The sequence below is a fragment of the Thamnophis elegans genome, chromosome 7, assembly GCF_009769535.1.
Source record: "Thamnophis elegans isolate rThaEle1 chromosome 7, rThaEle1.pri, whole genome shotgun sequence".
Lineage (NCBI taxonomy): Eukaryota > Metazoa > Chordata > Lepidosauria > Squamata > Colubridae > Thamnophis > Thamnophis elegans.
Window position 1 is genome coordinate 78,252,340 of NC_045547.1, and position 16,233 is coordinate 78,268,572.

At 42.1% G+C, this 16,233-nt stretch overlaps 1 protein-coding gene across 1 annotated transcript in view; it reads right to left on the bottom strand.

The window, feature by feature from the left end:
• The window catches only part of RELN (reelin), a 380,071-nt gene that overhangs the window by 60,461 nt on the left and 303,377 nt on the right, over positions 1-16,233 (bottom strand). The window contains 6 exon segments of the mRNA XM_032221885.1: positions 1,805-2,054; positions 8,844-8,959; positions 8,962-9,101; positions 11,812-11,959; positions 15,358-15,531; positions 15,534-15,574. Coding sequence (XP_032077776.1) covers positions 1,805-2,054; positions 8,844-8,959; positions 8,962-9,101; positions 11,812-11,959; positions 15,358-15,531; positions 15,534-15,574 — 869 coding nt within the window.

Sequence of the window (16,233 nt, forward strand, 5' to 3'; positions counted from 1 at the left end):
TATCTGTGAATAATATATCTGTTTTATAGCCATGAAAATTACAGCTAATCTCTGACTTATAACCACGAGTCAGATGAGAAGTACAGTTGTCAGTCATTGTGGTCGTAAGTTGAGGCACCTATGTGACTGAAAGTTACAAGCCACCAAATTTTGATCTTGTGAGTATGGGGATGCTGAAGGGTCAGAGGTCACCTTTTTCAGTGGCGTCGTAGCTTTGAACGGCCACTAAATGAATGTTTGTTACCTGTATTAAAAAATGCTGCTGAACAGCCAGAATCATTTATGTGCAAAACTGGAAAAATGATAGCATTCCCTCCAATGGAATGGTGATTAAAAAAAGTGCTAGAATGTCCGGAGATGGATAGGCTAACAATGGTAATAAAAGAAAAAGGGGAAACAGAATATTATTTGATTTGGGACACATGGTATAATTGCTTAGAGAATAAAAGCAAAGAATAAGAATGTAAAAGTAAATTAATAAAAGAAAAAGGGGAAACAGAATATAATTTGATTTGGGACACATGGTATAATTGCTTAGAGAATAAAAGTAAAGAATAAGAATGTAAAAGTACATTAAGAAATCACAAGAAATGTTATATACAGGAGGTTGCAGCACAGGACTCAGGATATCACTACAATAGAGCTCAGGAGGTCGTTACAACAAAAAAGAACAATAGGCACACGGCCAGTACCTCAGCCACACAGGATGTTACAAAACAGCTGACTAATTTGCAAACATCAACTCCATCAACTAATCAAGATGCTGCAACACAGCCAACCAATCTGCTTGCAGCAGCAGAGCCAGTACTCCACACACCCCCACCAGTATTTATAGAGGGACGGCAGCTCCAATCACGCTTTGCTCACGCAGGCACGAAGCTGAAGACACCAGCCTGAGGATGACGAGTGGGATCTCGTCGAAACATCGCCAAGATACTCCCTGTTAGGAATATAATCTAACAGTTGGGTTGGCAATATATAAATCATGTAACAATGTTGTACCTCTTTCTTTAAACCATACTGCAAAATGTGATTGGTTGCTGTTTTCCTCAATCGGCCATAAGAGGGAGCCAGAATGACTGTTAGCTCTCTGTTTATTAGATGCTGGGCTGATCTGATCTGAGTGTTTTGGAAGCTGACTGTTAGAAAGTGCCGTGAGCTATTGTAAGTTTTGCAACTGCTAGCAAACTTTGTGTACTGGACTGTTTGTATGATTATGGACTATGTTATTTGGATTATCCCTTAACTGAAAGACGTTGATGACTGACTGTCTTATCCGTGTATACTTGGACTGTTTGATGGACTCTGATACATCTATTTCCACGAAAGTAAAAGCCTATTTAAACTGCAGTGTCTCTGTATGCTGGTTTGTGTGTTCTCCAACACAAATCTCACAATGCTTCTCTGAACACATTCGCTCTCCCAACAGGGAGCTTACCTAACACTCCCAATCTTACACGGGAAAAGATTCGAATACACCAAAACCTGCATACCTCTACCCGTGAAAATCTACGAAAACACACACACACACAATCACACACACACACACACACACACAAACATATTTACGTAACCACAATAATGGTTGTATAGAATAGATATGTACACAAAAGGAAAGGAAGAACAATGAAAACAACTTGTACTTATGAGTTATATTGATACCGGAGCATTGTAAAGATCGAAATGGTGATGCAAATTGAAGAAAACTGTTTAATTAAAAACTATTTTTAAAAAAATAAAAAAATAAAAAATGCCGCTGAGGCAACCAAAACGTAAATGACAAATTTAAAAAAATGGCTTTTACCGTAACAAGAATCGGTGACTGAACAAGACGCAGCAAAATCCAGCTGAAGGAAAGAGTCCTCGTTTATGGCGATGTCGGTGGTGACCACGTAGCGAGTGCTGGCCTTCTCAATGAAGACCAAAGCGTCCCCCGAGGAGCCACAGACGGGCATTTTGGTTCCCCCCGGGTGGAGGAGCCATTTCTTGCTGTCCAAGGTGCTGAAATCATCTTCCAGGACCGTGTTGCCGGAAATATTCCCGCCAATGAGGATCTGGAATATAGAGACAAACAATGACATAATTTCCCTGTGAGGAAGTTGAATTGAAAGGTCTGTGGGGATTCTCAATCACCCCTGGTCACGGCTGTCCCAAAGGCGCTTTCCTAAAAGACAACTGGAGTTTGCTTTCCCTTGAAAACGTTTTACTTCTCGCCCAAGAAGCTTCTTCGGTTCTTCTTCAGTGAACTGAAGAAGCTTCTTGGATGAGAAGTGAAACATTTCCAAGGATTTAAAAAACTCTCCAAGAAAGTCCAGCTGGCCTTTGGGTTTAATTGAAATATATATATTTTTTCACCATACCAGAGTGATCGCTGACTCACCCGATTACTAGGTTTTCGTATTTTGTGTCTGCTGTTTAACGAAAGCACACCCGAATGAAAATTCAGGCAGTCCTTGACTGAGAACCACATTGGGTTCCAAATTCTACTCAATAGTAGTAACTGTGAGACGGATCTTGGAGTCCTAGTGGACAACCATTTAAATAGGATCCAGCTGTGTGCCAAAAAAAGCCAACACAGTTCTAGGCTGCGTAAACAGAGGGATAGAATCAAGATTACGTGAAGTGTTAATACCACTTTATAATGCCTTGGTAAGGCCACACTTGGAATACGGCATTCAGTTTTGGTTGCCACGATGTAGAAAAGATTTGGAGACTCTAGAAAGAGTGCAGAGAAGAGCAACAAAGAGGATTAGGGGACTGGAGGCTAAAACATATGAAGAATGGTTGCAGGAAGTGGGTATGTCTAGTTAATGAAAAGAAGGACTAGAGGAGGCATGATAGCAGTCTTCCAATATCTCAGGGGTTGCCCCAAAGAAGAGGGAGTCAAGCTATTCTGCAAGGCACCTGAGGGCAGAACAAGAAGCAATGGGTGGAAACTAGTCAAAGAGAGAAGCAACTTAGAACTGAGGATAAATTTCCTGACAGTTAGAACAATTAATCAGTGGAACAGAATTTGCTTCCAGAAGTTGTGAATTCCCCAACACTGGAAGTCTTTAAGAAGATGTTGGATAGCCATTTGTCCGAAATGGTATAGGGTTTCCTGCGTAGGCAGGGGGTTGGGCTAGAAGACCTCCAAGGTCCCTTCCAACTCTGCTATTGTATTATATTAAGTAACTTTTTTCAGTTCCATGGTAACTTCGAATGGTCACTAAGCGAACTATTGTAAGCCAAGGACTACCTGTACATGTTATTTAGATGTCAACCAACCACTCTAGTGGTTCAAATTCTTTCCCTTCAGACTTGATATTAGAAAACCTAGTTGGATCAGCAGCATGGAGAAAATAACAAGAAATAATGTCTCAAAAACATGCTTCCTATCCTGTTTTCCCGAAAATAAGACCTCCTTGGATAATAAGCTCAATTGGGCTTTTGAGTGCATGTGCTAAAATAAGACCTCCCCTGAAAATAAGCCCTCCCCTAAAATACTTAAATGCATGCGCAGCCGGTCCCCGGCATTTCCTGGGATGGAAAAGGGGGGAACATGCTCCATGCACCTACCATCCAAGCGGAATGGCCTTGCAGAGGCCGCTACCACAAACCCTAGCTACCACACTCTTTCTCTTAGTGGCGGCCACAAAAGGGAGCGGTAGGCCCAGCGGCGCTAGAGCTGGTAAGAGTGTGCCAGAAGCTGAGACAGACCTTCCGGCCCTCTCTGGATCAGCTGATTTGCAGGCCATGGTTAAAGGGCCTCCTGCACCACAAAAATAATAAGACCACCCTGAAAATAAGGCTTATTTCGGGGATCAAAAGAAAATGAGACAGGGTTTTTTGTGTTTAATGGAAACATGGTATTTAAGACAGCCCTCTGGAATCAATTGTCCAGGCTTCAAAAATACTAATTTAAAAGATACACCAAAAACCAAAATAACAAAGGGGCTGTAAAAACAATAACGACGGTTTAAGCAAATATATGAATGCTGTCACATTTTATCTAAACTTGGCAAAGGATAAAATTAAGTACGAGCAACATTTAAACTGCATCGACACTGGATAGAACAGTATTTCTCAACCTTGGCAACTTGAAGATGTCCGGACTTCAACTCCCAGAATTCCCCAGCCAGCTGGAGAATTCTGGGAGTTGAAGTCCGGACATCTTCAAGTTGCCAAGGTTGAGAAACACTGGGATAGAAGTTTACAACTGGGTGGATTTTTAAAAAAGGAAGTATCCTGTTGGAATAGTAAAATCCGTATCACTTTATCATGCAGAAAAAAGATGAGAGATCACCAAGGTTTATTAAACAATTCTCTTCCTATTGATCAATACACGTTGACTTTATTTATATTTCACCTTGTCTAGTACACCAACTTGTGTAACACAAGAGGACATGTATTTTTTTTTAATTTTTCTTATTTATATATTTATTTTTATACCACCTTCATTTTTACAAATAGTTCCAGGCAGGGGACATATCCAATACACCTTCTTTCTTTTATTTTCCCCACAACAACCACCCTGCGAGTTGGGCTGGACTGAGAGAGAGTGATTGGCCCAACATCACCCAGCTGGCTTTGCAGGGAGGCAAATTTAGAAAAAAACATATTTTGCTCTGAGCCTGTCCTAAATAGATAAGAGGTGCAGTAAATTTTCCATAAATGGCTCTTAATGTCCTGTAAGCAAAGAATTATTTGCAATTATTATCCACAATTATATTCATAAATTGCTAACGTCTTCTCTAAATATATAGAACCACAATCAAACTAAAAGTACTGGGAACAAAGATTCTGTTGTGACCTTCCCAGTGGTCAGTGGGATTTGGACAGGGAGGAGGTTGGGGAGGAACATGGGACAGTCCTGGAGTCTGGGGAAGGCTCTGATGAGGGCTCTATGTCGGAGGCAGAGAGGGGGCCAGGGCCGTCTGGCAGTTATCAGCTGCCTTCGGAGTCAGGCGTCAGTGAGGCAGAGGAACAGCTGGAGCCTGTTCCCAGTGTGCGCATATGCAGAGCTGGCCAGACGAAAGGAACAGCTAAAGAACAGGGGTCGACTTGGGAGCAAGTTCACAGGTGGATGGTGAATGGCCCCTCCCAGAGGAAATAAGAGAGGAGCAAAAGGGGAGTGGAGGTTGCAGTTGACCATTAGTTCATTCCTGCATTCCTTGCTAAGTATTGTCGTGGCACGACAAAACCGCGGTCCACTAAAGCGCGCCCGATTAAAGTGCGTACCTGACGTCATCAGCAGCGCGACAAATACGACCGCGGAGATTTTAAAAAGTGATTTTAAAGCAAGCCGATTCACGTAAAGGTAAGGGTTAGGTTTAGGTTTAGGGTTTAGGTTAAGGGTTAGGGTTAGGTTTAGGGTTACGTTAAGCGTTAGGGTTAGGGTTAGCGTTAGGTTAAGGGTTAGCGTTAGGTTTAGCGTTAGGTTAAGGGTTAGGTTTAGGGTTAGGTTACGGTTAGGTTAAGGGTTAGGTTTAGGGTTAGGTTTAGGGTTAGGTTTGGGGGGGTTAGGGTAAGGTTTTCGCTTTAATTTTAAGTTTACCGCTCACTGCGTGATGTTTTCGTCGCGCTGTGATGACGTCAGGTACGCGCTTTTGTCGAGCGCGTTTCAGTCTACCGCGGTTTTGTGGTGGAACCAAGTATTGTAGCATCTGAAAGATATCGGCCTGGCCACTCTCCAACCCTGATAAAGGTCGGTAATTGTGAACTATCTTAAAAGACTGTGGGAGAGGAAAGACTTCGCTGGAGAGGAATTCACTGTAAACTAAATAAAAGGGGTTTATCAGGACGAGGACTCGGCTTCGTGCTGCGGGGGAAGCCTCGGTCAGAGAACTCCAATACTTGGTGTCATGCAAGTCATTGCAATTTGAAATTAATAGTAGATGCTTTACTCTGGCTTTTAGTCTGAATGGAAAACTAGCATACAGGTAGTCCGCAAATGACAATAGTTCATTTAGTGACCGTTCAAAGTTACAACGGCACTGAAAAACCTGACTTATGTTCGTTTTCTCACAATTGTCGTAGCATCCCCACAGTCACATGATCAGAATTCAGATCCTGGAAACTGACTTGCATTTATGACGGTTGCAGTGACCGAGGGTCACGTGATCCCTTTTGCGACCTCCTGAGAAGCAGTCAATGGGGAAGCCGGATTCATTTAACAACCATGTTACCAACTGAACAGCAGCACTGATTCACTTAACAACCATAGCAAGAAAGGTCGTAAAATGGGGCAAAACTGTCTTAACCACTGTCTCACTTGGCAACAGAAATTTTGGACTCAATTGTGGTCATAGGCTGAGGACTGCTATTATGAACTGTTTTTTTCCCCTCTTGTCAAAATTAATTACTTGTCTACTTTTTGAAACTTTTTAATATTTATTTATTCGGATCAGATCTATTTAACAGGGAGTGACTGTGAACTTCTAAACACTTTTCTTTTGTAAGCAAAAGGAAAGCAATATTTGTTTTCCTGGCATTTGTTCCTGCCATGAATTCGATATCCAAATATTTTGGGGGAATTTTAAGCAGAGGCAGATGGCTCAGAATTAACATCACAATATGTAAATAGAAAACATAATTATTCCAACTCCTTCCTTAACACTGTTTTTACGGTAGTTCTTGCCACAATGGGATCTGTATTTATTTTAATTTTTCCCAGCCCATAGTTTTTAGATGTATTGGAATTATAACTTTCTGAGTGTCTATTAAAACTTAATAGACTGGTTGATTATTGATTTCCTGCTCAGAAGGGGATTGGACTAAAAGACCTCCAAGGTCCCTTCCAATTCTATTCTATTCTATTCTATTCTATTCTATTCTATTCTATTCTATTCTACTCTACTCTACTCTACTCTACATCCTATCCTATCCTATCCTATCCTATCCTATCCTACCCTACCCTACCCTACCCTACCCTACCCTACCTCTATTCATTAATGTAGGGGTTGGAGACTTGCGCTCTGAACAACGGGGCTAGCTCCAATTCCTGTCTCAGCTTCTGCCCATCTACACAGTTTGAAAGCACGCAAATGCAAGTAGATAAATAGGTACCATTTTGGTGGGAAAGTAATGGTTTTCTGTGTGTCTCGGCATGTACTCACGCCGGCCACATGACCACGGAAATTGTTTTTCGGATAACGCTGGCTCCCTTGAGAAATGGGCACTGTGCCCTAGATGCCAACACAACTGACAGGGAAACCTTCCCTATTTTTTTTTTTAAATAAACCCGTAAACTATAGTTGTCATCCTGACAGATTTGTATCATGGGAGGGGTGTCCATCTGCAGAATGGGATTAAAAGTTTGCGTGCTCTCTGTTGCAAACTCAGTCTTGATTTTGATGCACTTACAAAACAAGTAGGGCTTGGATCACGATGCGCAACATCTTGCAGATTTTGACTTCTCGTGCAGAAACCATTGAGAATGACAACTTTTATTAGTAGGAGGGATTTAAAAAGATGGATAAAAAGTGCTTTGGAGAAGGCATCATGTCTACTGTGTTGTGGCCCGCCAGCAGTCAGTGGAGTTGACAGCAGAGTTGGATAGCGAGGAGATTGGGGAGGAACATGGGCCAGTCCTGGAGTCTGGGGAAGGTTCAGACGGGAGTTCTGCTTCGGAGGCAGAGAGGTGGCCGAGGCTGTCTGGCAGTGATCAGCTGCCTTTGGAGATAGGCAGCAGTGAGGCAGAGGAACAGCTGGAGACTGTTCTCAGTGTGTGCATGCACAGAGCTGCCAGAAGAAAAGAACAGCTAGGAAATCAAGGTTGACTTGGGAGTAAAGTCACAGGTGGATGTGAATGGCCCCTCCCATAAGAAATAAAGAGGAGCGAAAAGGGAGTGGGCTTTTGCAGGAAACAATTCGTCCGTCCGGTCCGTTATTTCGTTTCAGGAGTGTGAAGATCTGTCCGGAATCTCAGAGATTCTGTGCCCAGCCTTTCCTTGCACAGCACCTCATTTGGAAAATATTCACATGGCAGCTCTCCAAGCTGGATAAGGGTCTGTGGTCATAAATACTCCTTTGAAGATTGTTTGCCAGGCCTTTGCTGAATGCGAATGAGAGGAATCCACATTCGTTTAATAAAAGGGGTTTTGTCGGGACCAGGAATCTTCTTCGTGCTTTTTGGGGAAGCCTCGGTGAGAACATACTGATTGAATTTCCCATCAGTGTCAAATCATTGAAAAGTTTCTTGTCCTGGCTTCTTCTGCTTTGGTACATAGTTTGCCCCCCCCCATCTTTGTGACAGCCCCTCAAATATTGGAACACTGCTTTCATATCTCCCCTAGTCCGGTCATTAGACTAGACATTATAATAATATCTAGGAATGGAATGTATTATAGGGATGCGGTGGTTCAGTGGCTAAGACACTGAGCTTGTCGATCAGAAAGGTCGGCAGTTCAGCGGTTCGAATCCCTAGTGCCGCATAACGGAGTGAGCCCGTGACTTGTCCCATCTTCAACCTAGTAGTTCTAAAGTATATAAAAATGCAAGTAGAAGAATCGGGACCACCTTTGGTGGGAACATAACAGAGTTCTGTGCACTTTCAGTATTTAATCATGCCGTCCATATGACCATAGAGACGTCTTCGGACAGCCCTGGCTCTTCGGCTTTGAAACGGAGATGAGCACCGCCCCCTAGAGTCAGGAATGACTCGCATGTATGTGCAAGGGGGATTTTACCTTTAGGAACGGAACAATCTTTGAACAGTATAAAGGGAAAAGAACATCATGGATGGAACCCTCTTTTCACATGCTCATTCCCCACTCCCCAGAATAAATAATGATGCTCTACAAAGAATACTGAACATCGGGATTAACCACGTCTTATGTTTTCAGGTAAAAAGGGCTACTTACCTGGTCAATGACCCAAGGGCTGTAGAAATGTCCGTTCTCAGAAGGTTGCCACCACCGGAGGCGCGTAGAGGGAGAACGAGCTTTTAAAGGGATTTCCAAAGCGATGTAACGTCCGTATTGCTCGAATTGCTGAAGAGAAATTCCTGCAGTAGATTCCACCGGAGTCCGCCATTAAGGGAGTATTGTAACAACACTGGCTGACTCCTGGGATCAGGTACGGCTTTGCCACATCCCAGCCTCATGAAGAATTGAACAAATCTACATTAAGCACGAAAGAGCCCAAAATCAGAAGAAATATTATTACGTTTGTTGGAGAAGACACAAGTCATTCCTTTTTGCCACAATGAATAACATTATATTGTTATGCTATTCTGGGTATATATCGACGCAGCTTAAGACTTTGCCTCATTTTATTTAATACACTACTTGCTTTTACTCTTTGCATTTTGTTTATCCATTAGGGTGGCATCCAAAGAAGTCTTTTAAAAAAGCTATTTTTCCTCCAGGCATCAGCCTGGAATCAATAAATAGATTTACTTATAGCGCGCATATCTCAGTAAATTTGAATCTGCGCTGAAATTTCATGATTTTAGCCCCGAAGCTTGGCAGCATATAAAAGACACAGCATAAAAGACACAGCCACGAGCTACATTCGTTGTTTATTATATACATATAATCTTTCAGTTTTCCAGAAGATGGAAATGCAGCTTCATAAAACCCAGAACGATGGGTAAATGGTTCCAAGAAAGGATTTATAGGAATTATTCTGGCCTAAAATCAGAAATACTGCTTCACAGAGTACATACAACGAAGGGCCAATTGCAGAGATCAAAGGCAGTCGAAAGAATAACGTTCAACAGATAACCAAAATTTATTTCACATCCATAATAAAACATTATTACATTTGAAATGTAAATATGGAGCTGGTATTCTTCTTATTTCCTTTTCGTTATATTTAAGATAGTTGGTCCATAAATAAAACCCGAAGTGACAACTCTCAACAAGAATTTGTTTATCGGAATCCACAAGAGAAGGAAAATTAGGCATTTTTCTATCACTTCGCAGAAGGAATTCAAATGCCACGGCCCTCTTGCTTTTAAGCGGATAATTTGCCCCCCAAAATGCGATGTGGTTTCATTTTATAGGGAAGAGCTATTTGGAAAATGCGTTACATATAAATTAAGCCCTGGAGCAGAGAATGAAAAGTATGCAGAAGAAGAAATAGTGTTAAGCCTGATGTTAATAAAAGAAGTCCGGAAGATATCAAGGCTGTATTAAAATGCAATTTTACAGAGTTTAAATCAATTTTTTCATCACAAGATATGGAGGGTTAATACATGTCTGAAGAAAATAGGACATTTTTTTTTTTTTAGATGCTTAAAATCCGAGGGGGATCATTTCAAGCCCACCCAGTCACTTGTAAACAGGAGTTTTAATTTTAAACCAGTTTACATATTTTGTTTTTGTTCTTTTTAGACGCAACCTCACTCATCAAAGGATTTTTAATCAGGTGCAAAAGATGCTGGAATCTAACAGTTGCTATATTAAATAACTCAACACCAGCTTGTTCAGAATCTGGTAGCCACCAACCGTAAATAAGCATTGGCAGTTCAGAGCAAGCTTGCAAATATTTTGGAACTCCAAATAAAGCATCCAAAGACATCTTGGCAATAAACACCATTTTTCCATCATGGTTCACTGTGGAAGTCTCCCATTACTGAGCAGTTAGTATGCAAGGGAGTTCAATCTGTTAAGATTAAAAAGTTATTTATACTGCAGGAGATGTCGGTCTCCCCGTTAGTGAGGAAACGCATAAAGCCAACTGGAAAAGATTTATAGAACCTGCTTGGTTTGTGAAGAAAAAAGAAAAAGATTTCACGGGAAACTCTTCTTCTCCAGGTAGCCCTCAATTTATGACCAAAAGGGAAACCAAAAGTTCTGTTGATAAGCGAGACGGTTAAGTAATTTTTTTGTTCCATTTTACGACTTTGCTTGCCACAGTTGTTAACTGAATCACTGCGGTCGTTAAATTAGTAAGCCCAGTTGTAAAATGAATCTGGTTCCCTTATTGTCTTTGCTGGTCAGAAAGTTGCTAAAGGAGATCCCATGACCTTGGGACAACACAACCGTTGTAAATACGAGCCAGTTTTCCAACCCTCCAAATTCCCATCGTGTGACCGTGTGATGCCACACTAGTTTTAAGTGTGAAAAATTGTCACTTTCTTCAGTACCATTTAGTGGTGGGTTCCGGGTGGTAAGGCCTGGTACGGGCCTACTGGTGGTAGCTGGGATCAGCGGCCACCATACCAGAACAGTGGCTAGTATGGCCCCACCTGCCCGCCCGCCCACGTTCCTTAACGCTTTTTGATGCAAACGGGCCAATTGCGCACACGTGCACAGCTTGTGGCGCCTGTGCGACCTCCGCCAAGCAGCTAGGTGTCGCAGGGTGGTGGCATGCGCATGCGTGCACAGTTCACCGACAAATGCACGCCTGACAAATGCACGCCGACAAAACCTCCTTGAAAAAAGACGTTGAAAGCGCGCCCACTAAAGTGTGTCGACAAATGCGCGCCGACAAAAGCGCGCCATCGAAAACAACGCAAAAACAACGGTAACAACAGTAACAACCCTAACCCTTAACCTAACCCTAACCCTTACCCTAACCCTAACCTAAAAACCCTAATTGTGCTTTTGTGGGCGTGGTGTTGTCGGCGTATGCCCGATGAGGACGCCTGGCCCCGTCGCAGCATACTGGTTGTGACGGGATCTGGAACCTATCACTGGTACCATTGTAATTTCGAATGGTCACTAAATGAATGGTTGTAAATTGAGGATTACCTGAATATTCTAGATCTGGAATTCAGAGACTGGGAAATTTAGCCCCAGGTTCAACCACTTCCAGAGATGTAGGCCCTAGAGAAAGGAGTTCAATGCAATTGTACTTGATCTATTTGCGGACGGGAGTTACCTAGCTTGGGATAAATCCAGATCTTGAGTCATTAACATTCGTAATCCTTCCTCGTTAAAGAAAAGGTTGTTTCCTCCAGACAGGATTCCACATTTCCTGGATGGTTTTCCGCCACTGACCAGTAAGAACCTGTCCGACTCCAGTTGACCTGAATGCAAACAGAGATTGACACTGCTTCAGGAATGGCCCTGAATCATTTCTGCTAGGAATTGGAAATTGCATGGGATGTCTCTGTGTAAATGAATAAATGCTTGGCCGATTTCCTATAAAGTTTGATTTTGATTAGCCGGTCTGGATTAATGTTTATTTATTATTTACTAGATGATAACCTGGCGTGGCCGGGTATTTATTTATAGGGGGAAATGTCTGTAACAAACGTAATTTCTAAGGTTGGATTTTCCCCCTTACCAGAGGGAGCCCCCTTTGTGGAGTACCGTGAAGCCATTACCATGGCAACCCCACTGCACTGTACAGTAGAAGACATTTTATGGCAATACCGTAGAAGACATTTTAAGGCACAACAGCTGTATCTTAACAGAACAAACAGGTGTATCTTACCCCCACAGTATTTTTTTCCAGTGAGTAAGTCATCTGTGTACCAAGTTTGACTGAAATTGCCCCAGGCATTCCAGAGTTATGCTGGAACGTACACACACACAGATACAGCCATTTTTTAATATATATATAGAAGACAAAGTGACGATTAAAAATGGAAATTGCTTTCTCAATCCCTCCCCTTTTACAGAGAGTCCTCAACTTACAACTACGATTGAGGCTAAAATTTGGATTGCTAAGCGGGACAGTTGTTAAGCGCGTTTTCCCCCTTTTTACGACCTTTCTGGTCACTGTTGTTAAGCAAATGGCTGCAGGTGTTAAGTTCGTAACATGGTTGTAAAGTGAATCTGGCTCCCCCAGATTGACTTTGCTTGTCCGAAGGTCGCAAAAGCGGATCACATGATCACTGCAACCATCATAAGTACGGACCAGTTACCGAGTGTCCAAAGTTTGAACATGTAACCATGGGATGCTGCAACGGTGATAAGGGCAGATAGCAGTCATGGGTCACTTTTTAAAATGATACTGTGACTTTGAATCGTCATTAAATGAATGGTTGTAAGTCAAGGACTACCTGTAATTTTATTTACACAACACTAGGGAAAAGATTTATTATTATTATTTTTAAAAAAATATTATTTTCAAAACAGACACAACACATAAAATCTTCCTTCTTTACATACTGTAGAAAGTGTATCAGTTGGTTACAAAAGGTTTTTGTGTATCTCTTCCACAGTCATCAAGCATAATTCATATTAACTCAAGTATTTTAACGCAAATATTTATACATGTTACCCTTGTACCTCCATTTATATTTGACTATAATTACTTAAACGTCCTTCATCAAAATATACTAAAATTTAATACATAACCACATACTGGCATTTCATTTAATATTTCTAAAATCCTCCAATAACACTGAATCCTTGTATCCTGTTCTAGCTAAACATCCACAATATTTGATAACAGACTTTTCTAATCCTCCTTTCCAAATCGCTGTTGGCAATTTTCGTCTAGTTTCTTTAATATATATATATATCTACCGTCAAATCTACCGAACCGGTTAGAAGAGGTTCCACCAGTGGACCTGGAAAGCAGGCCACACCTATAGAAGAGGTTCCGAATTTTTTTGAAACCCACCACTGGTCCTTGGATATGATGATTCTACACTATCATGCTCATATTTATAAAACTCAGGGCCTCTGTGAAAGGTAAGGATGACTACTGCGTTTGTGGGGCAATCAGAACATTGCGTGTGTTGAAGTTGTTTTAATGCAAACCAAAGATGCCTTTTAAAAAACAAGTTTATATCATATTCTTATGCATGCCAGTGCTGTGTGCGAGGTAACTTAAGGTGGTTCTGACAAGTGTCGTCGGCATCTTCATATCCGGTCACATGGGCGGCAAGCCACTCCCATCCGGTCACATGGGTGGCAAGTCACTCCCACAAAGGAGGCCACACCCACAGAGTAGGTTCGAACAATTTTGAAACCCACCACTGATTATAAAGATATATATATATATACATATATATACATATACATATACATATACATATACATATACATATATACATATACATACATACATATACATATACATATACATATACATATACATATACATATACATATATATATATATATATATATATATATATATATATATATGATTTTTACAACCCCCGGTATGCCCAAATATGGGAGGAAGATCACTACTTCCATTCTCTGTCTTCGGCTCGTCACAAGAGACCATCCAGGCAGAAAACCCAATATTTTTACTGTTGCCTTTTTGTTACATTTGTTGTATTTGTGCCTTTATTATTTATCAGCACAAATACAAATATATATAGTCATGTTGTCATCATTATCCCTCCTTTATTTGACTATATCCTGTATTTTACCCTAATCAAAACTTAACTGTATCTAACAATTTTTTATTAACTTTATATACAATCCAAAAGGATTTCAAATCTTCCTTTCAGGGTACCATTCAATATTCATATCCAATTATACTTATCATAACACTAGACATTATATACTTATTATCATTATCAATTATTATTTAATTGAAAAGATTTTATTATTTCTGTTGTTCTTGTTGTACAAGGAAAGGCAGAAACATCAGGGAAATGAAACTGGACCTAGATAGAAAAAGTATGTGGAGGTGATAAAACCTAATTATTGTTCTTACTTCCAGATCAGGGATGTCAAACTCAAGGACGGAGGCTGGATCCGGCCCATGGGATCCTTAGATCTGGCCTGTAGGGCTGCCCGGGAAACAGTGAGGGGCCGGCCCCGCTTTCTGCCAGTGAAAACGAAGCTCGGAAGGTCCATTTTGCTGCCAGAGTGTTGCAGGAGGCCATGGCAGCCAAAAATGGAGCTCGGGAGCCTGTTTTGCAGGCGGCACTCCCGCACATGGCTATTCACTTTATCTTCCGCACATGCACGCCGGTCATGTGCACCAGGGAGCTGATCTTCCGGTTTCCAGCGCTCCCGCATGCACAAAGACCAACTTCTCTTCCAGTTTCTGGTGTCCCCCTCCCACCTGGCTACCTGAGAGACCGCCTCCTGCCACTCACCTCCCAATGACCAACAAGATCGCACAGGCTGGGCCTCCTCCGGGTGCCATCAACCGGACAATGCGGGGGAGGGCCTTCTCTTGCTGCGCCAGCTCTGTGGAACTATCTACCCGCAGAGATCCGGATCCTTACCACTCTCCGGCCTTCCGTAAAGCGTTAAGACCTGGTTGTTCCGGCAGGCCTGGGGCTGTTGATGGATATCCAGCCCCGCTTAGATGTAATGGATGATGGGAATTTTTAATATTGTATTTTCTATTTTTAAATTTAAACTGTTTCTGTCTTGCTGTGAGCCGCCCAGAGTCCCGATGGGTGTGGGCGGCATACAAATTTTAATAAACCTTTAATAAAACAAACCTAAACCTCTCCCGCGAAAAGGTTCACCAGCATTGAATTAGATCTTAGTACAATACCTTCAAAATCATCCTTGAGAAAATCGGGGTTCTTGGTGGTTATTCTACAGGTGGGTCCAGAATATCCAGGGTCACAGATGCACTTGCTCCCATTGATACAACTGCCGTGCCCGCTGCATCTCCTCACATGTGGCCCTATGTAGACGTTGTCAATGGCCCAGGTCACCGGTTGAGACCAGTTGGATAAAATCCTTGGTACCATCGGAATCTCACCAAGCTGAAAAAGACAGTCGCATTCACTTATTATCTATCATGCATTATAGCAGGAGAGATGATAACTTTTTGGAAAGGTGTGCCAAAATTGTGTGCATGTGTGCTATCATGTGCGTGTGCCCACCCACCTGCGCTTGTGCGCATGAGCCCCTCACCTGCACAGGCGCGCATGACACCTTCCCCTACGCAAGCAAACAATGGACCGGTTTGCCTGTTGGTCTGTTTTTCGCCCTCCCCAGGCTTCAAGAAAGCCTCCAGAGCTTGGGGAGGGCAAAAAATGGCCCAACTAACCAGAGGTTCGGGAATGAACTTCCGGTTGAGTCATTGGGCCTGTTTTCGCTCTCCTCAGGCTCTTTCGTGAAGCCTGGGGGGGAGGGCAAAAAACTGCCTCTCCTGGCCCTCCGGAAGGTCAAAAATCAAACTGGCCAGCATCACAGGTATGCCGGAGCTGAGAGCTGCCAGGCTGGCAAATATGGCTCTGTGTGCCACCTGTGGAATGCTGCCATAGGTTCGGCATCACAGTGTTATAGGATGTGCTTTGAGGATTGTTCCATAGATAGCAGCAATGCTATCAGAACCATAAGCAATAATTTTATATAAGATATGTGTTATCAGGATTTAGAATAGAGGGAGGAATTAGTAAGAGGGAAAATATTGTTATGC